This window comes from Sarcophilus harrisii, chromosome 6, assembly GCF_902635505.1.
Source record: "Sarcophilus harrisii chromosome 6, mSarHar1.11, whole genome shotgun sequence".
NCBI lineage: Eukaryota > Metazoa > Chordata > Mammalia > Dasyuromorphia > Dasyuridae > Sarcophilus > Sarcophilus harrisii.
This window is the reverse complement of record NC_045431.1, coordinates 130,372,082-130,394,255: the sequence shown is the minus strand read 5'-3', so window position 1 is coordinate 130,394,255 and position 22,174 is coordinate 130,372,082. Positions and strand designations below refer to the sequence as shown.

General features: G+C 37.6%; 1 protein-coding gene across 4 annotated transcripts in view; it reads right to left on the bottom strand.

Annotated features, from left to right (window-relative positions):
• Positions 1 to 14,940, bottom strand: part of LEF1 (lymphoid enhancer binding factor 1) — a 161,234-nt gene extending 146,294 nt beyond the window's left edge. Inside the window, exons 1-4 of one of the 4 annotated variants that reach the window (XM_031943814.1) lie at positions 14,496 to 14,940; positions 13,248 to 14,247; positions 10,281 to 10,347; positions 8,482 to 8,615 (exon numbers count right to left, since the gene is read on the bottom strand). In XM_031943814.1, coding sequence (XP_031799674.1) covers positions 8,482 to 8,615; positions 10,281 to 10,347; positions 13,248 to 13,466 — 420 coding nt within the window. In that variant the 5' untranslated portion in view covers positions 13,467 to 14,247; positions 14,496 to 14,940. Of the gene's footprint in view, positions 1 to 8,481; positions 8,619 to 10,280; positions 10,348 to 13,247; positions 14,248 to 14,495 lie in introns of all 4 variants that reach the window. The other 3 variants (XM_031943813.1, XM_031943816.1, XM_031943815.1) reach the window with 3 other exon arrangements.
• Positions 14,941 to 22,174: the final 7,234 nt, after the last annotated feature.

Here is a 22,174-nt window from a genome sequence, read left to right as displayed (position 1 = left end):
AATTCTAATGTAAAAGTAAATGAGTGAAGATGGAATAAATGAATTCAGGGTTTGCCAAGAATACTCAGATCATTATTTTCCTCCTGCTGTTGGCAACAGCTTCCTTACTGATTACCACAGTTGCGGCAAATGCTGATTTTTTTTCCCTACCATGTTTTTAGTTCCATCTCACTGATTCAAAGAATGTGTAATATATGTATAAAAGATAATAGTAGCCCTCTTGGTAAGCTACTTCTTTTCTTCATTTCAACTAGTCATTCAAGATTTAACTTTTTTATAGAAAAAAATAAGAAAAAGAAAAATCCTATGTTCCATTTTCAATATTGAATGTAACTTGTTGGCTTTACAACAGTTATATATCTTTCTTACAATAAGGAAAGGACAAAGGGGAGACTAGAGAGCAAAGATCAGTTGTTCCCATTTCCTTTAAAAATATTATTTCCCTTCTTGGATTCTTTACTCTATTGGCTTCTCACTTGTGTTTTCTCTGCTCCATTGTCTACTAACACAAGGATCAAGAAATTCTTCTGCATCCTACAAGAGACATTCCCTGCTGATAATTCACTGTATTAGTGGAATGGTGATGTTGCAGCATCCAGAAAAACCATACCAAATATTTTTTAATGTCTGAAAACATCTCAAATGCTTTTTTAAAAAGCCTCTGTACCTGGTAAAGAAGAAAAATTAATTGAAAAGAATTAACCATATAATACTAAAGCACATTTGAAGGCCGTTTTCTTATTATTACTAATACATTTACATTTCAAGCATTCTTTTAGGGGATAAAAAAGCATTCCTATCAGCCTTTTATCTTCAGTTAGGTTTTTAGGACCTAGATGAGAAGTCTTATGACTCATTATGACATGCTCCTTATATCGGAATCAAAATTTCACTCTGTTTTTCTCCTAATAATAATTGTTATTTTTATTCACATTATACTCTTTAACTTGTTCAAGAGGAGATTGAGGATTAAAAACAACTCCACTGCCTCTCCCTTCTTTCCAACCCTCCCCACCCCTTCTAAACTCAATACTCCAAATGGGAGAAACATTAAAATTTTTAAATACTGGAAATGATTGGGCAACCTCCTTAAAGCTGCTTTTTTTTCCTCATCATCTTTAGTTTGATATGAAGGATGATTTAAAAACAAAGGAACAATAACATGCAACATTTCTATTTCATCATTGACATTGGAAAATTAAGAAAGAATGCACTGAGCACCTAGTGCAGAAAATATAATCCTTGAAGTTCATGAGCAATCCCTTACAGGGACTTTTGAAAAATATAAAAAGAGGATACATTTTTGCTAAGGGGGAAAAAAAAGGTTTGACTTTTCTTTTGTTAGTTTGTTTCAGTGTATGCTTTCATTTGAAAGTTGATAGCACCAAATTACTCATGCATATAACTTATAAATAAAAAGCTATAATTAAAAAAAAAAGAAAGCTGATAGCACCATCAAATAAAAGGAAATTAAAACTGTAGTAAAGTTATTCCTAGTCTCATTATTCTGATATCTTCTATCATAGATTTGGAAATGTAAGAGACTATAGAGACTATCAAATCCAACTGTCTCATTTTATAGATGAGGAAACTGAGTCCCAGCCAATTTAATGAACCTGACCAAGGTCGGGCATATAGTAAGTGGGAGAGGTAAAATTCAAACTCAGATCTGATTCCAAATTTGGCCCTGGTTCCAAGACACTAGGATGTCGCTCTCATTAAGTCCCTTCACTAGATTTAGTGTTGAATACAAACAACTAAGCTTAAAAATTCAAATCCCCCTACTTCCAGCCCTCTCAGGGACAAAATGCTATATGAAAAAAAAAAAAGCGGCCGGGGGGAGGGGGGAGTTAGGAAATTGATGGATTCTACAAAGTCAATAGTAATTTTCCTAAAACACAACACTGACCATGTCAATAAACTCCACTGGTTCCCTATTACCTCTAAGGTAAATACAACTTCTTTTGACATGTTAGACTCTTCATAATCTGGTTCCAATCTATCCTTCCAGCTTAATTCTACTTCATTCCCTTTCAATGCTTTTAACCAAACTGAGCTCACTCTTATTCACACAATTCGCTTCACCTCTCATCTCCATGCCTCTGAACAAAGGTTGTTTCTCATGTTGGGAATGTTCTTCCTACTCACCTCCACCTCATAGAATTCCTTCAAAGCTTATATGAAATGCCATCTCCTACAAAAGACTTTTTCTGGTATCTACAGGGGTTATTTATTTTTAATGCACATCATATATATATATATATATATGTATATATATATATACATATACATAAATACTTACACAGAGAATAGATTAAGAATAGATATATACATATACATACATGTATGTGTGTGTGTGCATGTGTATATTGTCCTGTGCATAGAATGCGTGCTTTTTGAGAGGACAATTTCTTTTTTTAGTTTTTGTTTCTCCAATGTCTAGATACAGTGTCAGATACATGGAAGATGATTAATAAATGTTGATTAATAAATTACTGATTGAGAAATCTCATCCTGTATCATTTTAGGAACAACAGTGAAATGGGCATTACGTCTGTAATGACATTTTAAAGTCCTCAAAATATTTTCTAAATTATAAAAGTTAAAAAGCTCTCTAACTCTCTCCCACATTGTTCCACCCTAATATCACTTGTAAGAGTTCTTGCAATCATTTTTACCTTGTTGAGAAAGAAAAAGACAGGTAACAAAAACTATCTCTTCTACTCCATCTCTTGCTTATATTATAAAATGTCTATTATATTCTCCCTAAAGATGTGAGACACACGAACCCTTAATTTGAGAGGCTTGACCAGCTACAGGTATCAGTGTGTAAATATATGTGTTTTATGGAGACTTAAATCTCCCTAATTGTTTTTGATAACACTCTAAATACCTCAGGTTGAATTATCAAAACATATCAGTTAGGTATCCAAAACTGTAGGTCCAGTGCTCTTGGCTGGCCCCTTTTCTTTTCAGATGGGACACCTCCAACCCTTGTACAGGTTGTTTGAATGATAGTTCAACCCAGGAACATTAAGAAATTGATTTTGTCTTCAACTGATTACTGGGGCAAAGGAAAAACATATTACTTTATGAAGTCACAAGTTTAAAAAATGTTTTAAAAAGTGCATATATTTTAACATATAGGTCATGCATTTTAAAATATTAATACATGTGCATATATAAGAACTAAAAAAGTTTTATCCTAACTCTTTCAATGAAGTGCAAAGTCTGCCTTTTCCCTGATCAAAATGCCATCTCCTATTTTTCTGATGTCCCAAGATATTACTAGCTCTTACTTATATATTTATTTAATGCAGTCTATATACACATACATGTATATATGTATGTGTGTGTATTTATACAAATATACATATTTGTATGCATATGTGCATGTATCCAGAGAGAAAGTGTGTGAGAGGGAGAGACAGACAGATAGACAGACAGACAGACAGACAGAAGAAGGGAGTTTCATTTTAACTGAGCAAAGTAATTTTTACCAAGACTTTAATTAAAAGGAAGTTTTAAGAAGTTACCCCCAACTCAGCAATACCAACAAGTTTTGAATCTTGTTTTTGCCTGAGGATATGCATTTTCTCTGTTAAAACATAAACATCCTGGTGTTCATTTCCAACCAGGGTGTACAAATAACCAAAAAAAAAAAAAAAAAAAAAAAAACCCTTTAACAACAAGTACTTCCTCTAACATCATACTTTAAATTATGATTTATTAATTATACTCACACAATTAATTATTTATTAATTATGCTCCAATTAAAATGGAGCTGTCCCTAAGTTCTCAAAAAGGCCCAAAATTCTGAGACTAATACCAAAGTTTTCTCCATTAGAAGAACATATGTTTTTGGAGATCTTACAAAACTGGAAATCATCAGAATATGACTTAGCCTGGTACTGCATGATTGTGCTAAAGCCAGATTCATCATCTGGGCCCTGATACCCAGGTAGTAATTTTTTAAAAAGAAGCATAGAAATTCATGAAACTTTCTTTAAAAGTGGGAAGGGCTGAATTTGCTAATTTCATTAAGTAGTGAAAAAGTTCATAAGATTTAGAGTTGGAATGGTGTTCTATCAATAAATATTAAGTAAAGTCAACTACAAGGCATGTCTTAGTTGCATCATCCCTTATTTCTTTAGGAAAGCTTGGTGGTGAGTATCAGGCTTGCAATTAGGAAGTCCTAAATTCAAATCCAGCCTCAGATATTTGCTAGTTATGTGACCTTAGGAAAATCAGTTAGCTTTGTTTGCCTCAGTTTCTTCATCTGTAAACAAGCTGGAGAAAGGAATGACCAAGAACTACACTATTTTTATCAAGAAAATCTCCAAATAAAGTAATGAAGAATTGGACATGACTGAACAACTGATTTGCATCACATATTATAGCATTTGGAACTTTATTAATGCAAAAGAACAATCAACATGATTTAATACTTTCCAGATGTGAGCAACAACAAAAACAGCCCCCAGAGATTTTTTAAAGTTGTTCTTTAGTGTATGTGTGTGTGTGAGAGTAACTTAAAGTTTGCTTTAATTTTATCTCACACAATTAAAATACTAATTTCCTTTAAAATCATATAACAGTAAATTGGGAGATTAAATATTTAATATTAGCAATATGAATCAAGATAAAATACCAAAGGCCTTCATATATGAAGAATGCCAACTTCAATGAATCTGATTCAAACACTTCTTTCTCTCTCACCACTCTCCCCCACCCCCCCCCCAAAAAAAAAGAAAAAAGGAAAAGAAAAATTAGCACTACCCAGGTGGTGGTGTGGTTTGTATGTGAATTTGAACAGCAGCTTTTGCTTTGTCTTCTTGAACATGTTCATGATACCATTTCCCCCTCTCTATATACCTGAAGAGAAACAAATTGTTTCTCTTATGAAGGGTTAAGTCTTTGTATGGCTATAAGGGAAAATGGAAGTCTGATTACATTAATGAATAGACAGCCACACTAAAAGCAACTTTACCACAGTGAGGTCAGCAAGGCTGAAACCAGTTTTACCCATTGGTAGAAAAATTTTGCAGTGTGCTTCTAATAAAGCTTCTAGGCTCCTGCTTCAAAACATCTAATGAAGTTTCTGTATCTTCTTTTCATTCTCTGTTAAGACAAACTCAAAGTTTTACTGAGTTAACACATTAATTAATGCTCACTGGGTCTTTTTAAACAATTTCTTCTTAGGATAACTTATCTCAACTTTTTTGTTGTACCCACTAATTTCTCCCTCCCTTAGATTTCACATAAATATCTTTAAAATTATCTCCATAAATCCTGGAAGGGGAAAAAACAATAACAAACAAAACCAGATTCTTTAATGTGTATTTGAGTGTGTCCATACCTAAAGGATGGCAACCGTATTTAGAATTAAACGAAATGTCTTCCATTCATTCAGTGCTGCCACTTGTTAGTTATTACTGGCATTTTCAGGTTCATCTGCCAATAAATATAAATATTTGAGGATGCTCTAAATGGGATGGGAGAAGGAACCTAGGTTACCAAGTGGTTTCTAGTCCTAACACCTCCAGGCAATAGATGCAGTAAATAAGTAGTTGCTTTGTTATGTAAAAAACAAATGGCAGGGATGCCACAGAGTGACTGCCACCCAAGACCCAAAAGCTCACACAAATGGTCACCTATCTCTGACACCTTTGATGGGAACCTAGATGAGGCCACTGAGGGCTCCAGGAACAGTTACAAACTCAAAGCAGCTAAGAGCACAGTCAAAGAGCAGTTAAGACCAAAGTGAATGAATAGGAGAAAGGCTGAGAGGTTGTCTTCTGGCTAAAGTGTTTTTGATCTCTTACACATAAAAAAACCAACCCTTCCCCTCAACAAAGAACCCAGCTGTTAAGCATTAAAAAGCAAAGTCTGCAGTATAGTTGGACTCTAAAAAATATTCTGTAACTAAACACACATAGCCTTGTGGCTAGACCTGAACAGCTTCTGGAATTATGCAAATTCCTGTGTACTACGAGAAAGCATTGCCTAAGAGAAATCTGTTCAAAAATACATGGGGGAGGGGAGGGAAAGGGGAAAAGAAAGATGAACAGAAGATACAGCCTTCACTGTTTTAAACCATCAAGGTGCACTGAGCGCAAGCAGACACGCAGACACGCAGACACGCAGACACATACACACACACACACACACACACACACCATCCCATAGGCTCCCTAAACCAAAGAACTGCTCAATACAGACTTCAGAGTTTCAAGCAATTCCCTGAAAATATAGGGCTTTCTCTTGATCACCAGTATCTCCCCTGAAATAATCGCTAGAACAACAGCTCACATTTATACAAATGATTTGAGGTTTACCCAAGTACTTTTCTTGTAGCCACCCCATAATCAAAATCCTCAAGCAGTTTCTGCTGGACTAAGTTAAGGAGAAGAAAGGGAAGAGTACCAATTTAAAGAGGGCAGAAAAGTCTGGGGGTTTTCTTGGGTCTCGTTTATTAATTCCAGAAAATTTGCTTTGGGGAACTTTTTAAAAAATGTAAAGGGAAGATTAGGTAGGTCATTCTCATTTTTCTAGGAATCACAAAAAAAGGAGGAATGTTTTTTAATGTCATAAATAGGGTATATTTTTCTGCATATTGGAAGCTATAATACTGGCTGCTGAAAAAAAAATTATCCTAAATATTTTTCAAAGGAACCTCTCTTACATAGTAAGCCCGATGTTCAATGTATGCTCCTAATTAAGTCTATGTAGACTCTAGAAATAAAAGAAACAAAGAATGACTTAATTTGTTCCTATGATCAAAATAAATTGTCCCATGCAAAATTTGAAGTTAATATTTTATATTTAACATTTATTTAGTCCACCAAATATAAGTTCTCTAGCATATCTGCAAATTTTTAAAAGCCAAAAATATCTTATGAATAAGAACCAGAACTCCTAAACTTATTCGGTTATACTAATGAATTAATCTTTTTTTTTTTTTTTTTTTTTTTTTTTTTTTTTTTTTTTTTTTTTTTTTTTTGGAGGGAGACCAGGATCTGTCTGTATTTGAAGTATTTCCTGTGATAAAACCCAAAAGGTCTATTTTCCAACAAAGAATAAAATCAATTGCTTAATGATCAAATTACTTTTAAATGTCTGATAGATTTTGTCATTAGATATAAGGTCAAACATTGGTTTCTATATTTTATAGATAAAAATAATGTCTAGTTATATGGAGCTAATAATATGTGTGCTATCATATCCAAAGCATGAACAAAAGGTATCCAAGATCATTATAAATAACCATTATCATGAACTGATTGCTCTTCATGTTTTAATCAATCTTGTGTGGTTTTGTGAATTTTTCTTTCTATGAGGTAAAGGATTCAATTAGGTGGATACTGGAAGGTGAATGGTTCTTTTTGCTCCCATCAATCAAGAAACATTTATTAAAATACTTCTTGTGTGCCTGGATCTAAACACCCCATTCGATCTCTAGTGAAACTATGATTATTGGTTTGAGATGCTACGTTTGGGTCATTACATCAACAAGTTCAACTTTTTCTTTTCCCCAGGACCACAATTTTAAAAATAATAGTCTAGTGGGTGTTTTTTGATTCAAAAGATAAATGAGAGAAGATGGATCAACATAAATACATAAGCACTAGGGGAGAAATAACTCAAAGTCACATTCTCCCCACAGGTCAGTTATGTCATCTCTCTGTAAAAATCACTAACCTATTTTTGTTTTTGAAACAAGTATTCAAATGCCACATAAATCAGACTTTTCAATTTTTTTATTTACTCTTTCCAGGAATGTAGAACATTAGGGCAAATCCAGCATACTTAAACAATTAATACAGTTGGAAATCCTAACGAGTTATATTAACTCGACCTTTTCAAAATTACATTCAGTCTATTGCCAAAAAGAGAAACAGTCCTCTACGTATTATCTTCATATACTATCTTGCAAAAACTCATAATGGAGCTGAATAGTGTCACTATTATTGACAAAAAATGGAAAGCCATTGTATTTTTAAAGCTTAAATGTGCCCTATAGCCTTATATGAGCTGTCTCTAGCTTTAATTCTTTCTGTCTTATTATATTCTCTTTTCAAAACTGTTGGACACCGAAAACCATGTAGTATTTACATAATTGAAAGATTCTATTTCAAATTTCTTTTCTATATAAAGAATACTGTAAGCTTATTGAGATTTTTTGGGGGGGGGCATAGTGTTACAGACTTGGTGCAAAACAAAATCGGAATTTACATGTAATATATGAGGATACCTCCAATTAATTCAAAAGTTAATATTCCAAGGTCAAGCTCACCAAAACCACTATTATAGCAAGTCCAGTAATCACAAATGCATTCATTCCATCTAAGAGCTGGTGTATAACATATAAACATTCAAGTTGTGTGTGGCTTTTTTAAAGCCAGATTCTTAAAGACAATTACTAGAGTTTGAATTTGGGAAGGGGGTGAGTAAAGTTTTAAAAAGAAATATATTACTCACTGTTCGAGGGATAGGTGGAGAGAGAGATCCATTTGACATGTAAGGGTCATTATTCATATTTGGCATCATTATATACCCAGAATAACCAGAGTAAGAAGGGCCCTTGTTATATAATCCTCCATCTGGATGTTTTCCTGCTAAAAATTAAACAAACAACAAATGATACTCTGATTTTTTTCTATGGCAATTTATTTTTGCATTTCAAAGCTGAATAATCATAAGGCAAATATTCACCCTACTGAAAAGACTCATTTATAGAATATTTTAAGATTTTGTATTATACACCTTAAACTGAAAGCCTCTGTGTACTTGGGCTCTAAAAAATCTATTGATAAAACAGATATTTTAAAAATATCTGTTTCAATTTACCTATAGACCAATGTTTTAAAAAATAAATTCTATCCATCCACTTAATTCAACAGAGTTGACTAAGGCAACATGGAGCCACTGAAGAGAACAAATATGGTACCAAAGTTTCAAAAATACAGATCATCTCTGTTGACATATCACCTGTAAATTCATCTTTCATTTAGGTGGCCAATATTAGGAGGGCTTAAAACATCCTAAGTTATCAGAAAAGAAAAAAGAAATGTTAAACAAACAGGAAGAAAGTTTTATCTGGTAAATACGGTCAAGAATCTAAATTCATAAAAAGTTTACTCTGTAGCACTTAATTTTATGGCAGTATCAACATCCTGTCAATAGCAACAAGTATTTAGAATTGTTCTGTGCACATGAACTTCTGACTCTGTGGACAAGAAGACAGCATAGCTTTATATAGTCAGACAGTTTAACTTCCTCTGCTGGCTGATATGTTGCATGTATGAACAATTCATTCTGGTCATGCCAATTGTAAGTAATTAAGGAAAATAGAAATGTAGTCTGGTATACAAGGGAATCCTACCAACTGTTGGAACCTATTAGTTCCTATGAATCTCTTATTTTAATCTATCAAATATGTATTCTAAACCTATCCCTCTCAGCCTACCCCACACCTCCAAACAAAACAAAACAAACAGTAAATGCCACAAATGAATCATAAAGGATTAAAGGATCATAGGATTTTGAGTTGGAAGGGCCCATTGAAAGATCATATAATATATCCCCTTCATTTTAGGGAGCCATAAACAGAGGTGACAGGCCCAGAGGAATGATTTGGCCAAGGTCACACAAATGAGTTATCAGTATTTTGTTACTTTAAAAATACAAAACTTAATGCGACATCTTCCTAAACTAAGCTATTAATTAATATACTAGGCAGTGTGGATACAAAGACCAAAATGAAATTAAATGTACTACCTTCAAATAATGTCTATCCTTTTTTTACCTCAATCATGACATTAACACATATACAATTAAAAACTAGGGCATGGGTCATCTATTATAATTCTTATTTTATTTTAAATATATATATATAATTCCTAATTTAAAAGAAAAGAATTAAACTTTATATAATACATAAAAATATCAATAACTTAAATAATTCAAAATATAAGGTAATGGTTCCAGGAGAAGGGAAAAAGAGAGGAAAAATGTATGTTTTAACATTTAAAATATTACTCCATATCTTTATATCACTAAACTATTTCTCCACTATTAGAATTACATGTCCACCAATATATAGATACATTTAAAAACCTAAATAATTCAGTTATATTTTCTCGTTTGTATTAAGTTTTGTATTAAACTCTATATATACTATCTTACAAAATTATTTTAGATTGAGGTGCTTGAATGAATGTTTAAAAAAAAAAAAGATCATGTCTCATTAGAATATGTAGCAGCAGTAGTATTCTTACCTTCATCAGGGTGATCTCTGGCTTTGTCATGGTATGATTCCTGAGAGGTTTGTGCTTGTCTGACCACCTGATCACATGGCATCCATATCACGAAAAGAAAAAGAATCTTGTGTTACAGTAAATAGCATATAGTATATGGCAATTAACTTCTTAACAAAAAACAACTTCTTATCATAATATTTGGGTAATTATAAACATTAAAAAAAGAAAAAACAATTCACTTTAACTCTGAATCCAATAACTTAGATCCCAATCTCCTTTCTGATGTTTACTACTTGGGTGATCTTGAGCAAATCATTTAACTTCCTTGAGACTCAATTTCTTAATCTATAAAGTAATGAGATGACCTCTCTGTGTTTTAGCTCTACATCTTAAATCCTACTGTGTATTTTTGACCATGTATTTATCCAATATTTTTATAGTCTTCTTGATAGAAAGTGAAAATATCTCTGAACTTGAAGGTGCTGAGGTAGCCATCTCAAAGCCATGTGGCGAGTTAATTTCATTAGAAAGGTTTTGAGCCTTTATAATCTTTTGTCCTGATATTTCCTCCACACATGCACATTTACTCAAGAACTGGATAGAACAGAATTTAAAGACCAGGTTGTGAATCTTATAATTTATTCTTCATCTTGAAAATGAAATTTTAAATCTAAACAAATCAAAGACACAGTAGAAGATTGCTGATGAGTTCCTTGGAAGATTTTCCTTGGAGACCATATCAAGAGAGCTCTTCTACTACTGTTGTTTCCTACATAAACTTCATTTTAGTTTAGTTTCCCAACTAGTAGTTTGCATGTTTCTGCTTGGGTGTATCCTTTGAAGCTGGAATAGTACCCTTATCTGAGACTGATGAAGGAAAGTCCCTACAGTTACAGGTACCTAAAAGGGACTATGTAATATCAATTGTGACAACCATCCTAGGCACTCAGAAGGAGACAAGTGCAAAACATCCACTCCTAATACCTATTATTTTTCTCCCATTTATTTTCATGCTTTTTAATTAACTACTTCAAATATAAGTACAATATTGATACACTTTCCCTCCACAACATTGATCCTTTCATATCCTTTCTCTCTCCCTTTGCTTAAAAAAGCAAGAGAAGTATTAGTTGAGACTGTACTATTCTTCCCATTTTTAAATTTTATAGTCAATAATGGAAGACTCGGGGAAAGGTATTTTTCTAGTAGGATGAGTTTAAAGAGCCAGTCCTGCAAAATACGAAGTCGCTTAAGTGTAATGATACTCTTCTCCTCCTTCCAAACACACACCTTGGGGAAGGGAATATTCTGCCGTATCTCGAACCCTAAAGGAAGACTAGAGTGCTCTTTTAACTGCTGCCTCTCCATTTAACCTTGCTCATGGTGTGTGTGAGGGTGGGGGTGGGGTATGGAGAATACATTTATCTTTATTATGGCACTATCTCCTTAGAGCCTCTCTATATACTCAACCTTGATGAAGGATTGTGGCAGTATCTTTTGGAAGGGGTATTATTGGTATGATAGTTTGAGGATTTAATCCAGATGGCTTTCTGAATCCCAGCACAAAGATGGATAGTTATGGACGTCCATACACATCTGGTAGGGTTTTTTTTTTCCTCCCAAGAGATACAGTTCTCTATATTTTTCAGATATAGGTAATAAATATATAGTCTACACATATCTTTATAATCTATAGTTATATGATATATAAATCTATATCTCTGTAATATGTATATAATCTATTTTTATGGTAGTAATATTTCTAGGAGGCTCTTTCAGAACCCCTCCTTCAGTTGTCTTCCCTTTTTCTCCTAGGCACCCACGTGTCTCTATTTTACTTTACTCGGGTTACTGGAGCTGTCTCAAAGAGCGCTAGTATAAAGGAGTGCAAGTAGACCTGATAAAGAGCCGTCAATCCTCTTCACCCCTCCCCCAATACCTCTCCCTACCCTCGGGTCTTTTGGTGCCTCGGGATTGACTTGATCTCGATTTAAGCGGCGTTTCTGCAGCTTGGTTTTAGTGCCCAAATTGCAAAATGCACACGATGGGGGGTGGGAGATGGAGGGATACGGAGGTGATGAAGTGGGGTGGGGCGGATTGAAGAAAACCAACTTGCTGTGAGTGAAGAGACAACGACCTTGTGGTCAACACGTCTGTGTTGCGGCAGATTCCTCAGGGCCACAAGTGACAGGCTTCTGTTATTGCCGAGTGGGATGTCGGCAGCTCTATATCCCCACCCCCCAACAGTAGTACCCTACTCGGGCTCTCTGCCCCCTCCCCCTCTCATGCTTGTTCCACTGGTTCCGCAGCTGGCAGCCCCAGCCCCAGCCCTTGCCTCATGCCTATTGCCCACCGACCTTCCTTTCCGCCCTCTCCTCCCACCCCCAAATGCTTTATAGTGGTTTAACGCACTAGGGCAGATAGCTACCGAAAGAAATGAAATGTATACACATTAAAGGAAAACTTTTCACTAACTGCTGGTATGCCCCTCCCCCTTCCTTTGCTCTATCCTTTCTTGTCTTCTCTCGCCTACTCTAAAGGAAGAAAAAACGAAAGAAAACAAAAACGAAAGAAAGCTAGAAAAAGGTCCTCGAGCCAGCTAGTCCAACTCTCTCGTATTACAAAAAAGGAAACTGAGGCCCAAAGAAACTATTCAGGGCTGTACTCTCAACTTCTAAGTAATGAGTCCTAAGAACTCCTGGGAAACACGCAAAACACCGTTTCTCGTGCCCAGTCTCGACCAATGAGCCCATTAACTTTTGAAGTTTGGCTGCACACACACACACACACACACACACACACACACACACACCAAGAGCATTTTTTTAATGGCCTAGTACCCCTCTACCCTCAGCCAAAGTTATACTTTCAGCACGTTATCTATGTCCCCTCTCACATAAAGACCCATAAACACAACCAGTTACCCATTTCTTTTCTTCCTCCCCCTTGCGTCCCATGTCTTTTCGCCGAGTGTCGGGAGCTTACCTCATGCCCGTTGCTGGCTGGGATGATCTCGGATTCATTTACCAAGGAGGATTTGATGTCGGCCAAGTCCCCTTCCTCTTCGGGATGACTAATCTCTGCGAAGATTTTTTCCTTCTGCGGATCGCCTTCGTCTTTGAAGGGGATCATCTCGTCTGTGGCGCACAGCTCCGGGTCCCCCCCGCCGCCGCCGCCACCGCCTCCCCCCGAGAGTTGGGGCATTCCGGCTGCTCTTTAATCCCTTCTCCTCCGGGGGTGGACCGCGGCAGCGACAACACAACAAAAGCACACAAAAAAGGTGGGGGGTTGGTGGGGAAAAGAGGAGGCAGAGATTGAGAGAGTTGAAACTGGCGTGCGAGAAAAGAATGGAATGGAGGCGCTTCTTGCTCAGAGGCAGCCGGCCAACAAGCTTCCTTTGCAACCGAGGGTGCGAGTGTCTATGTCCCTCTGGGCTGGCCCCTTAGCTGTGCCTCTCCCTACAGAAGGGAGAGTTAAGCCTCAGCCAGGGAGGGATAATAGCAGGAACAACGAGAAATGGGAGGTTCAGCAAAGCTGTCGAAGTCCCTGATCACTGGTGCCTCTGGTAAGAGAGGCGCTTGCTCCTGCTTCTCCACCCAAGCCCTTGCCTTCTGTTGTGTCTGCCAGTGGAAGTTGGTGCTAGTGAAGAGGGGGTGGGGGCTTGCCAGAAGTGCGGAGGCGAGGCAGGCAGGCCTCCGATCAATCTTCTAGATCTTCGGGACAAAGTGGATATTAGAGTCGATTAGTTTTCAGAAGGGAGTGACGGAGCTTGCCCGAAAGGCTCTGAGTTCGCGTTTTCCCACGATAAGAAACTTCAAGGAGAGTCAGGAGATAATGCAATTTCCACTTCCTGGCGCAGCGATAGATGTATGTGGGCATCTATCCCTGCAGCAAATAATCAGTAATCCTGTGAAGATGCGTGTTCTTGCAGCTTATTTTTTCCTTCCTCGTTCTCTTTCCCTTTGCATTTCGAAGCTCATTTAATCTGTAGAAGGAGATTGAAGCAGAAGAGAGAACTCAGAGGCAGAGGAGGCAAGCTCTCCTCAGGAGAAATGAAGGGAAGGAGAGAAAAGTTTGCCAAGAAAAAAGTTTGTGCTACGGCAAATGTGGAAAGCTGAGGTGGGGGTGTGGTGGAGCAAGAAATCAAAATATTGGCCTCTGTGTGACAGAGAGAGAGAGAGAGAGAGAGAGAGAGAGAGAGAGACAGAGAGAGAGAGAGAAATACACACGTACCCCAAAGAAAAAATCCTAGTTTCAGATACAAGCCAAACTCTTTGTTTCCTGCTCAAGTTTCTCTCCAGCCTTAATTCTCTCGCACTCTGGATCGCTTGCTCTGCACCCTTTAACTGGATCCGCAGTCTCTGTCAGAGCTAGTAGCTAAGCCCCTCTGCTACTACTTCTCCAAGGGAGGGAGCTGAGGGGAGGGGGGAGCGGGAGGCAGGAGGGGAAACTGACTCCTGCTGAGAGCAGGACTGGAAAGCCTTGTCCCTGCGCCTTTGGCGGAGTGCACAGACCCGGAGATCGGGGGTAGTCTGAGGGGCGGTCTGGGCTTTGAGGGTTCCTCCTCTTCGCTCTTCTCTGCAGGTGAGCGGCTGCGCCTCCCGGCCGCTTCTCCACCTCCCTAGTCTCTCCGGCGCTGAAAAGCTATCCTCTAGCGTCGGATCTCCTCCTCCTCCCTTCGGGACACCCCCTCCCCGCTGCAACTCCCCCGCCTCTTTCTTTCCTTGCCTGGCAGGCTTAAGAGGGTTGGGGGGTGGGGGTAGGGGTGGGCAGAGGAGGTGGTGATTGAAGGTTTTTTTCTTTTCCTTTTTCCCTCTTTTTCTCAGAGCCTGTAGGACTAGTCCTCCGCGTGTGGGGTGTGTTTGCGTGTGTCTCTGGGGGAGAAAAATCAGGCAACTTCGATTGAGAGGGAAGGATCTCGTGGCTCTCTCTTCTGCCCTTCAAAGGATCAATATGCTTATGTGAAGTTGAAAATGGGGGGATATGTTGCCTTTAGGGTTCAACTTTAACATCTAATCTTCCTTCCACATCCCTCACTGACTCGTTCCTCTTTTCCAGATTCTCTCTCTCTCTCTCTCTCTCTCTCTCTCTCTCTCTCTCTCTCTCTCTCTCTCAGGAGAGAGAAGATGAAAGCGAAGCCGCCTCTCTGATTGACACCACATTGATAGACGCTCTGAAGGAAGGGGAGGAGGGAGCATATACAGAAAGGAGAAAAGGGAGAAATGTAACCACACAGAAATCACTGCTTAACTAATAAGAGAGAAAAGAAACCGGGAAGGAGAAGAGAGCCACAGGTATACATGTATTACATATACGTTTATACATACAACACATGTTTGTACATCATACATAGATATTTACCTATAAATATATACATGTGCGATTAGTATGTGGGGGTGTAAAACATATAATTTGAGAACCAGTGAGCACAAATTTCGGGGCTTTGGGAGATCAAGTGAGGAAAACTGGGTAGAGGGGAAATGGAAAGACTAATAAGGGGAAGTAGGACATTTTAATTACATTTAAAATGCTCACGCTTTCATCACTTTAGTTCCACAGACATTTTAGGCAAATGTTCTTTGGATGCCATGATATTCACAGTAGTGCAGGTGTGGGCACAAATGAATAGAGCAAGAGAAGAAGGGAGAGAGACGGAGGGAAACACATGGGCTGACAATAAGTAGTGTATGTCAGAATGTAAGACCAGTAGATGAACAGGAACAGAGAATAAGATGAGGAGAGGGCAGTAATCAGAGTTATAGCGCTGTTATACACTCAGAGGGATTCTTGCAAGGAGGGGGGGAATCAGAATTCAAGCTCAAATGTCCCCTAATCTCCTACCATTTCCCTGGCACGGTGTATCAGAACTATGTTTTGAGAACTGTTATCATGATTATCTTTTATTACATTTATGGGAAATTGAGTTTAGAAAGCACAATTAATTTCAGAAAATCATTATTATGTTGGACAAATCTTAACTATGCTAGAGGAATATCTCAGTTGAATTATTACAGCTAGAAACCATCTAATAAGACTCTCAAAATAGCTACAAAATTGAAAAGGAAATTTGGTTACATTATATATAAACAATTGTACAAAGACTACTCATCTTTGGGGGGGCAAAAATAACACAAAACTATTAATTGTTCAGTTGACTGTCAATCAGTCAAGGATTGTGACAGCATTATGTGTTAACGAAAACTTCGCTCATTGGTAACTACTTCTTGGGCATGGGATTTACCAAACAACTTTTAAAGAATGAAAACACTTGAAAGAATTTACTTATCCAAGAATAATGCATACTTAGCAATACATTATTAGTAATATATGGGGAGTTTGAGATAAGCATAAGAGAGGTGGCAATGAGGAGAGAAGGAAGTGAAGGAAATTCAATCCACTTTGAACAGCTGACAGTTTTATGTCTTAGAAGAAAAATAAAAACATCTTGATACAGTATGTCAGTAAACTGATGCTAAAGAGTCGAAAATACACCTATTTTTTATTTTTTCTTTCTTTTCTTTTCTTTCTTTCTTTCTCTCTTTCTGTAGAGAAAGAAATGTGGAGGTGTGATGTTTCCTTAAATATTAGCATGTATGGTCTCTACATCCTAGATACGATCATGAACATTTGCAGAGTCTGATAGTTTAAAGAAAAAGCGAGCAAACACGGGAGACTTCAGTTAATTATGTTAATAGTGATTAGAAGGAAAAAGACAATTCAGTCCCACCAAAGCAGCCAAATCTTCCCTTTATGAAATAAACAGGCTAAGGGGAGAGGGTGCAAGTGGAATTTAGCCAAAATAAGATGTGTACCTGCATATGTGTTTTAAGGGAGGAGAAGTTCTGGAAGCTGAGGAAATCCAATGATCACTCTTACTGTTTCAGGTGATAAACCTAATTCGAATCGCATTTTCTCCTTCCTGTTAATTGTTTAAATTCCGCTATTCATTTGGTAGAAATGGTCGGGAGAGGACGGAGAGAAGATGGGAGTTTCAAGAACAATCATTAGAGGGGAAACCACCTAATGAGAACCAATTTAAAGAGTCAAGAGAAAGGAGGTTCCATTTGATGTTTTATTGTAATAGTTTTTGAAAACATTATTTCTAACGAAAATAATCAGGCACCTTGGGGATACAAATGTTTTGTTATTTTTACTTTGCAAACAACAAAATAAGAGTTTGGGGATATTGTAGATCTGTTAATTCTATTGCAAATATGATGCGACTTCAGGAGATAGCCTAAAAACGTGGATGGGCAACAAGGTAATATTTCAATGTGCATTCTATCTTTCCCACGGCGGAGGGAGGTAAGGAAGGAGGGGCGAGGCAAATCCCGGAAGATGATTTCCGTTCTCCCTAATGGTTTGTTTGCAATGCTCTAGCGGGGAAGTTTCTGTCACAGGGCTATACTAATTGTGTTAGCGATTAGTGTGTAGGACTGCAATTAGCTTGCAGGCGTCCCATGTAATCATTAAGATTTGGATCACAAATCAGGAGTTGGTACTGGGACGCCAGTATCTAGCACTGGGTGGGTTTGTTTCTGTCTACTAGACCGGGTGTCGGAGAAGTTGGATGCTGCAGGTTCTCCTTTCCAGGATGTGGGTTTAAGAGGGCGTTTCGATGTATTTGAATTTCGGCTGTGAAACAATTGCTAGCGGCGGAGGCGGTATTTCCCTCTGATTCCTTTAACATGTTTGTTTGGGTTTAGTATGGGGGAGAGCCAACAACACTTCCTCCTGTCCATGCAGGGGCTGGCTTTCTTAGATAGGAAGAGATTACCTAAACTCTCAATCAAAGGGGAAGTCAGAGAGTCCACACACTTCTACCACTGTGCCGAAATGTCCTTCAACCACGGGAGGGGGTGAAAGAAAGATCTTTTAAAAATAAAAACAGTGATTTCGCTGCTAAATGTGTATGCACACAATAGACTTTAAGGAGAAAAGTGATAACCCTCTTTATTCAGCTCTCCACCTTCACGGACTTCAGTCAACTTCCCTCCCCCTTTTTGGTTTATGTAGGCTGGAATTTTTCCCAGCTAAAATTTTCGTGGGAGCAGAAAGGAAAATAATGGTGGTCTAAGGAGGGAGATGGAAGGACAAAAGGAAAACGAAATAATTTACCGCAGGAAGAGAAAAGAAAACCTTCACTCCAACGCCAGATTTGACTGGAGACAGCACAAAGCTGTCGGCACCTTCAGTTTGTGAGGGGAAGATTTGATTAAAAAAAAAAAAAAAAAAAAAAAGGAAATAAAGAGATTGGCCATTTTTGTTAAAAGGCTACTTCCCCCAGTCCTCAAGATATACATAGCTCATTCAGGGAACTTGAAAACTTCTGGGAGGTCCGAATGAAAACTCGATATATCTGAATTAGAATGACAGCAAACTGCATCATCCGACCGTGCAAATGTTGCTGCAGATTGGATTTAACTGTTCCATGCAATCCCTGGATCCTTTTTATTTATTGTCTGGGAAAGCAATCTACTGTGTGGCGAAATCAGCCTCTGAACTTCTTCCTTTTCCATCTCCATTCCTAAGACGTTTGTGCCTATGAGCGCAGGAGTGCGCCCCATTCACCAATCCTTAAGAAGTCAGTGTAAGCTCTGCAGGCAAGTCCTCAAGGATCTACCCATCGAACAGTCTCGACTTGGGAACTTGAAGCGTTATCACATCTTTCAATTTGCAACATCTAGCTAACGGAATTAAAATGAGTCCTTGCAGTTATTCTGGACCGGGAGAGTTTAGCCCGCGATCCCGGTCCGAATTCAAGAAATAATACGGTGTCAGTCATTGGCCAAGAATAAAGTGAGGCTGAAGGTTTGAGGTCAAGGGGGCCAAGAGAGTATGGAAAGGTATCTTAGACTAAGAAGGGAATCCAGCCTGCTTTTGGATACATATTTTACCTATACTGCCCACAAACCGTGTTTCAAACCGGTCCCCGGGGAAACAAAACGAAAGAAGGATTTTCTTAAATCATCTCCAGGTTGTTGGGATCAGGAGATGAAATCTCAAAAATGGTAGTGAAGCAAGACATTGATAAATTTGGTGACCCAATGGACCAAATTGCTAAATCCCTCTTTCCCAACTCCCTCCCATGGTCCCAAAAAGTTCTCGACTGGTTTTCTCCTGGGAATGAGGCTAAGCCCCTGCAAGCCTCAGATCCGCGGGAGCGCGCGCTCCCCTCCCACTCTCTTCCTTCCCCCTTTTCTTTTTTCTTTTCCCCCTTCTTGCCTGTGGGCTGTGCGTGTACGCGCCGAGGGTTCAGACTCTGATTTAAGAGAGAAACGCCCTCCTCTGAGAGCGGTTCCTTATATAGGCAGAGGGCGGTGTTTGGAGACAACTGGGGTGGGGCGGCTGCTCCCTTTGAAGTCTGGGCGGCTGGCTCTTTCATCCTTTCTTTTTTCCCTCTCTGGCCCCTTTGTGTGACTAAATTTGGCAAGAATATGGAACCGAGCCAGGCTTTCCACGTGTGCTCCCAGCTCCCAGCTGAGAAGGCAAAGGGTTCTCTTCCGGGTAAGGAGACAGGGAGAAAGATCAAAGAGTTTGGGGAGTTGGATCTGAAATGCGAATTGAAAATAAAAATCAAGCCTGGACACATTCCAGTTTCTAAAGAAAACCAACCCCCTCAGCAGAGACAACTGCCTCTCTCTCTCTCTCTCTCTCTCTCTCTCTCTCTCTCTCTCTCTCTCTTTATGTTTCTCTCTTCTTTCACTCAAATCCTCCACTCCCAATACAAGCATATGTAATGAAATAAAAAAGATTCCATAGGGAAACACTTAGATTAGTTTTTCCAGATTTTCGTTTTTGCAGTGATTTTAATAGGGAAAATGTCTTGTTTATAATTACTGTTATGTGAAGCCAAATTTCTTTAGCTATATTGTTTCATTTTCAACACGCCTTCCAGTTGTTCAGTGACCACATTTGTACAGAGAGAGAGAGAGAGAGAGAGAATGTTGAAAATATTCTGTGAAAACATTCAGTATCCCACCAAGTGTCTATGCCTTTGAAAACTTGCAAGTTGATAGATTACAAGAGATTCTTCCCCAAGTGTAATTAACTACAAAAGTGAATTTTTCTGATTCCAAATTGTTTTTTAAAGGTACTCAATCTACAAAAATTTTTCTCTTGAAATAGGAGAAAGAAAGGGGGAAAGAAGTAAGGAAAGGAAAGAGAGAGAGGGAGGGAAAGAAAAAAGGAAGGGAAGAAAAACAAGGAGGGAAAAAGGAAATGAAGAAAGAAGGAAGAAAAGAAAGAGAAGGAAGGGAAGGAGTAAAAAGAGGAGGAAAGAAGAAAAGAAAGAAAGGGGAGGAAAGTCTATGCTGATACCTATTTGTAGTTTGGAGATAACCCTGACTTCTGTTAAGTTTCTGTCAGCCTGACCTATTCCATTGACCTGGTCCATTGACTTGGAGCAGATTAAGTGTCTGACTCTAGAAGACGACCCCACCCTAGCTCAATTCAAAGAAACATATGGCAAGAAGACTGATACCATGTTATTTCATTTTCTCTTCTTATCTTTTCTCTTTTACTTTCCTTTTCTTCTCTTTTCTTTTTCTTTTCTTGATAAAATAATTTTAGAATGGGAAGAAAATTTAGTGGTCACCTAGAGACCCAAGAATGAGGAAACAGGTTCCAGAGAAGTTAACACATGCTTTCCTAAGGTGAAATAGGTAGTAAGCTAGGAGTCACAGAAGGATGTACCCATATTACTTAACAAAAAAATTGAAGTATGTAGTTAATACACAATAGTATATATATATATATATATAATATACATATACCTTTATAAATCAAAATAATTTGCTTTCCTTGTCATCTGTAACAGAAACTAGATAGTTAGAATACTAGTTTATATCAACATAGTGTTTAAAAGTATATTAGTTTGAAACTATATTCAAAGGGTTAGAAAACTGAATACCCTTTGACCCAGCAATGTCACTATTATGTCAAAGAGAAAAGGAAGAAGGAAAAGGACTTATATATACAAAAATATTTATAGTAGCATTTTTTGCTATGGCAAGAAGTGAGGATCAAAAGTTTACACATCGATTGGAATGACTGAACAAGCTGTGGTATATGATTGTGATGAAATACTATTGTGCAGTAAGAAATGAGGAATAGGATGCTCTCAGAAAAATACAGGAAGGTTTACATGAACTGATGCAGAATGAATTGAACAGAATCTGGGTAACACTGTGCATAGTAACAGCAATATTATAAAATGATCTAATATGAATGACAGCTATTATCTGAAATTCTAAAGAACTCATGATGAAAAATACTATTCAACTCCAGACAAAGATCTAAATGCAGATTGAAACACTTTTTAAAAAGCTTCTTTATTTTTACTTTTTCTTTGGTCTGTGTTTTTTCCTTCAACATGACTAATATAGAAGTATGTTTTACATGACTGTACATGTATAACTTATGTCAAATTGCTTGCCTTCTCAATGGGGAAGGGGAAATAGAAGGGGGTCAGAGAGGGAGAGAATTAAGAAACAAATATTAAAAAATTTTTATGTGCAATTGGAGAAAGATGAAATATTTGAAAAAAAAAACTACGTTTATTCTTCACAAAAGCCTTAGGAAGTAGGTAGCATATTTATTCCCATTTAAATTAAGGAAATGGAATCTAAGATAAGTTAAATAATTCATTCAAGGTCATAGGTCATAAGTGGTATAGATGAGACTAGAATCCATGGAGTTAGAATTTCTTTAAGAGGCATCATGCTCTTATACAAAATTATTTTGGCAGCGGTATGTAGGATGGATTGGAGTGGTGAGAGAAAAACCACTTGACACTATGTTTCATTTTCTTTATATGAAAAATGAAGAGGTTGTATTTTAATGCCTTTAAGTTTTCTTTAATTTCTGAATCTATAGTCTATGTCTTCTTTCAAATTCATTGATCTTTCCAC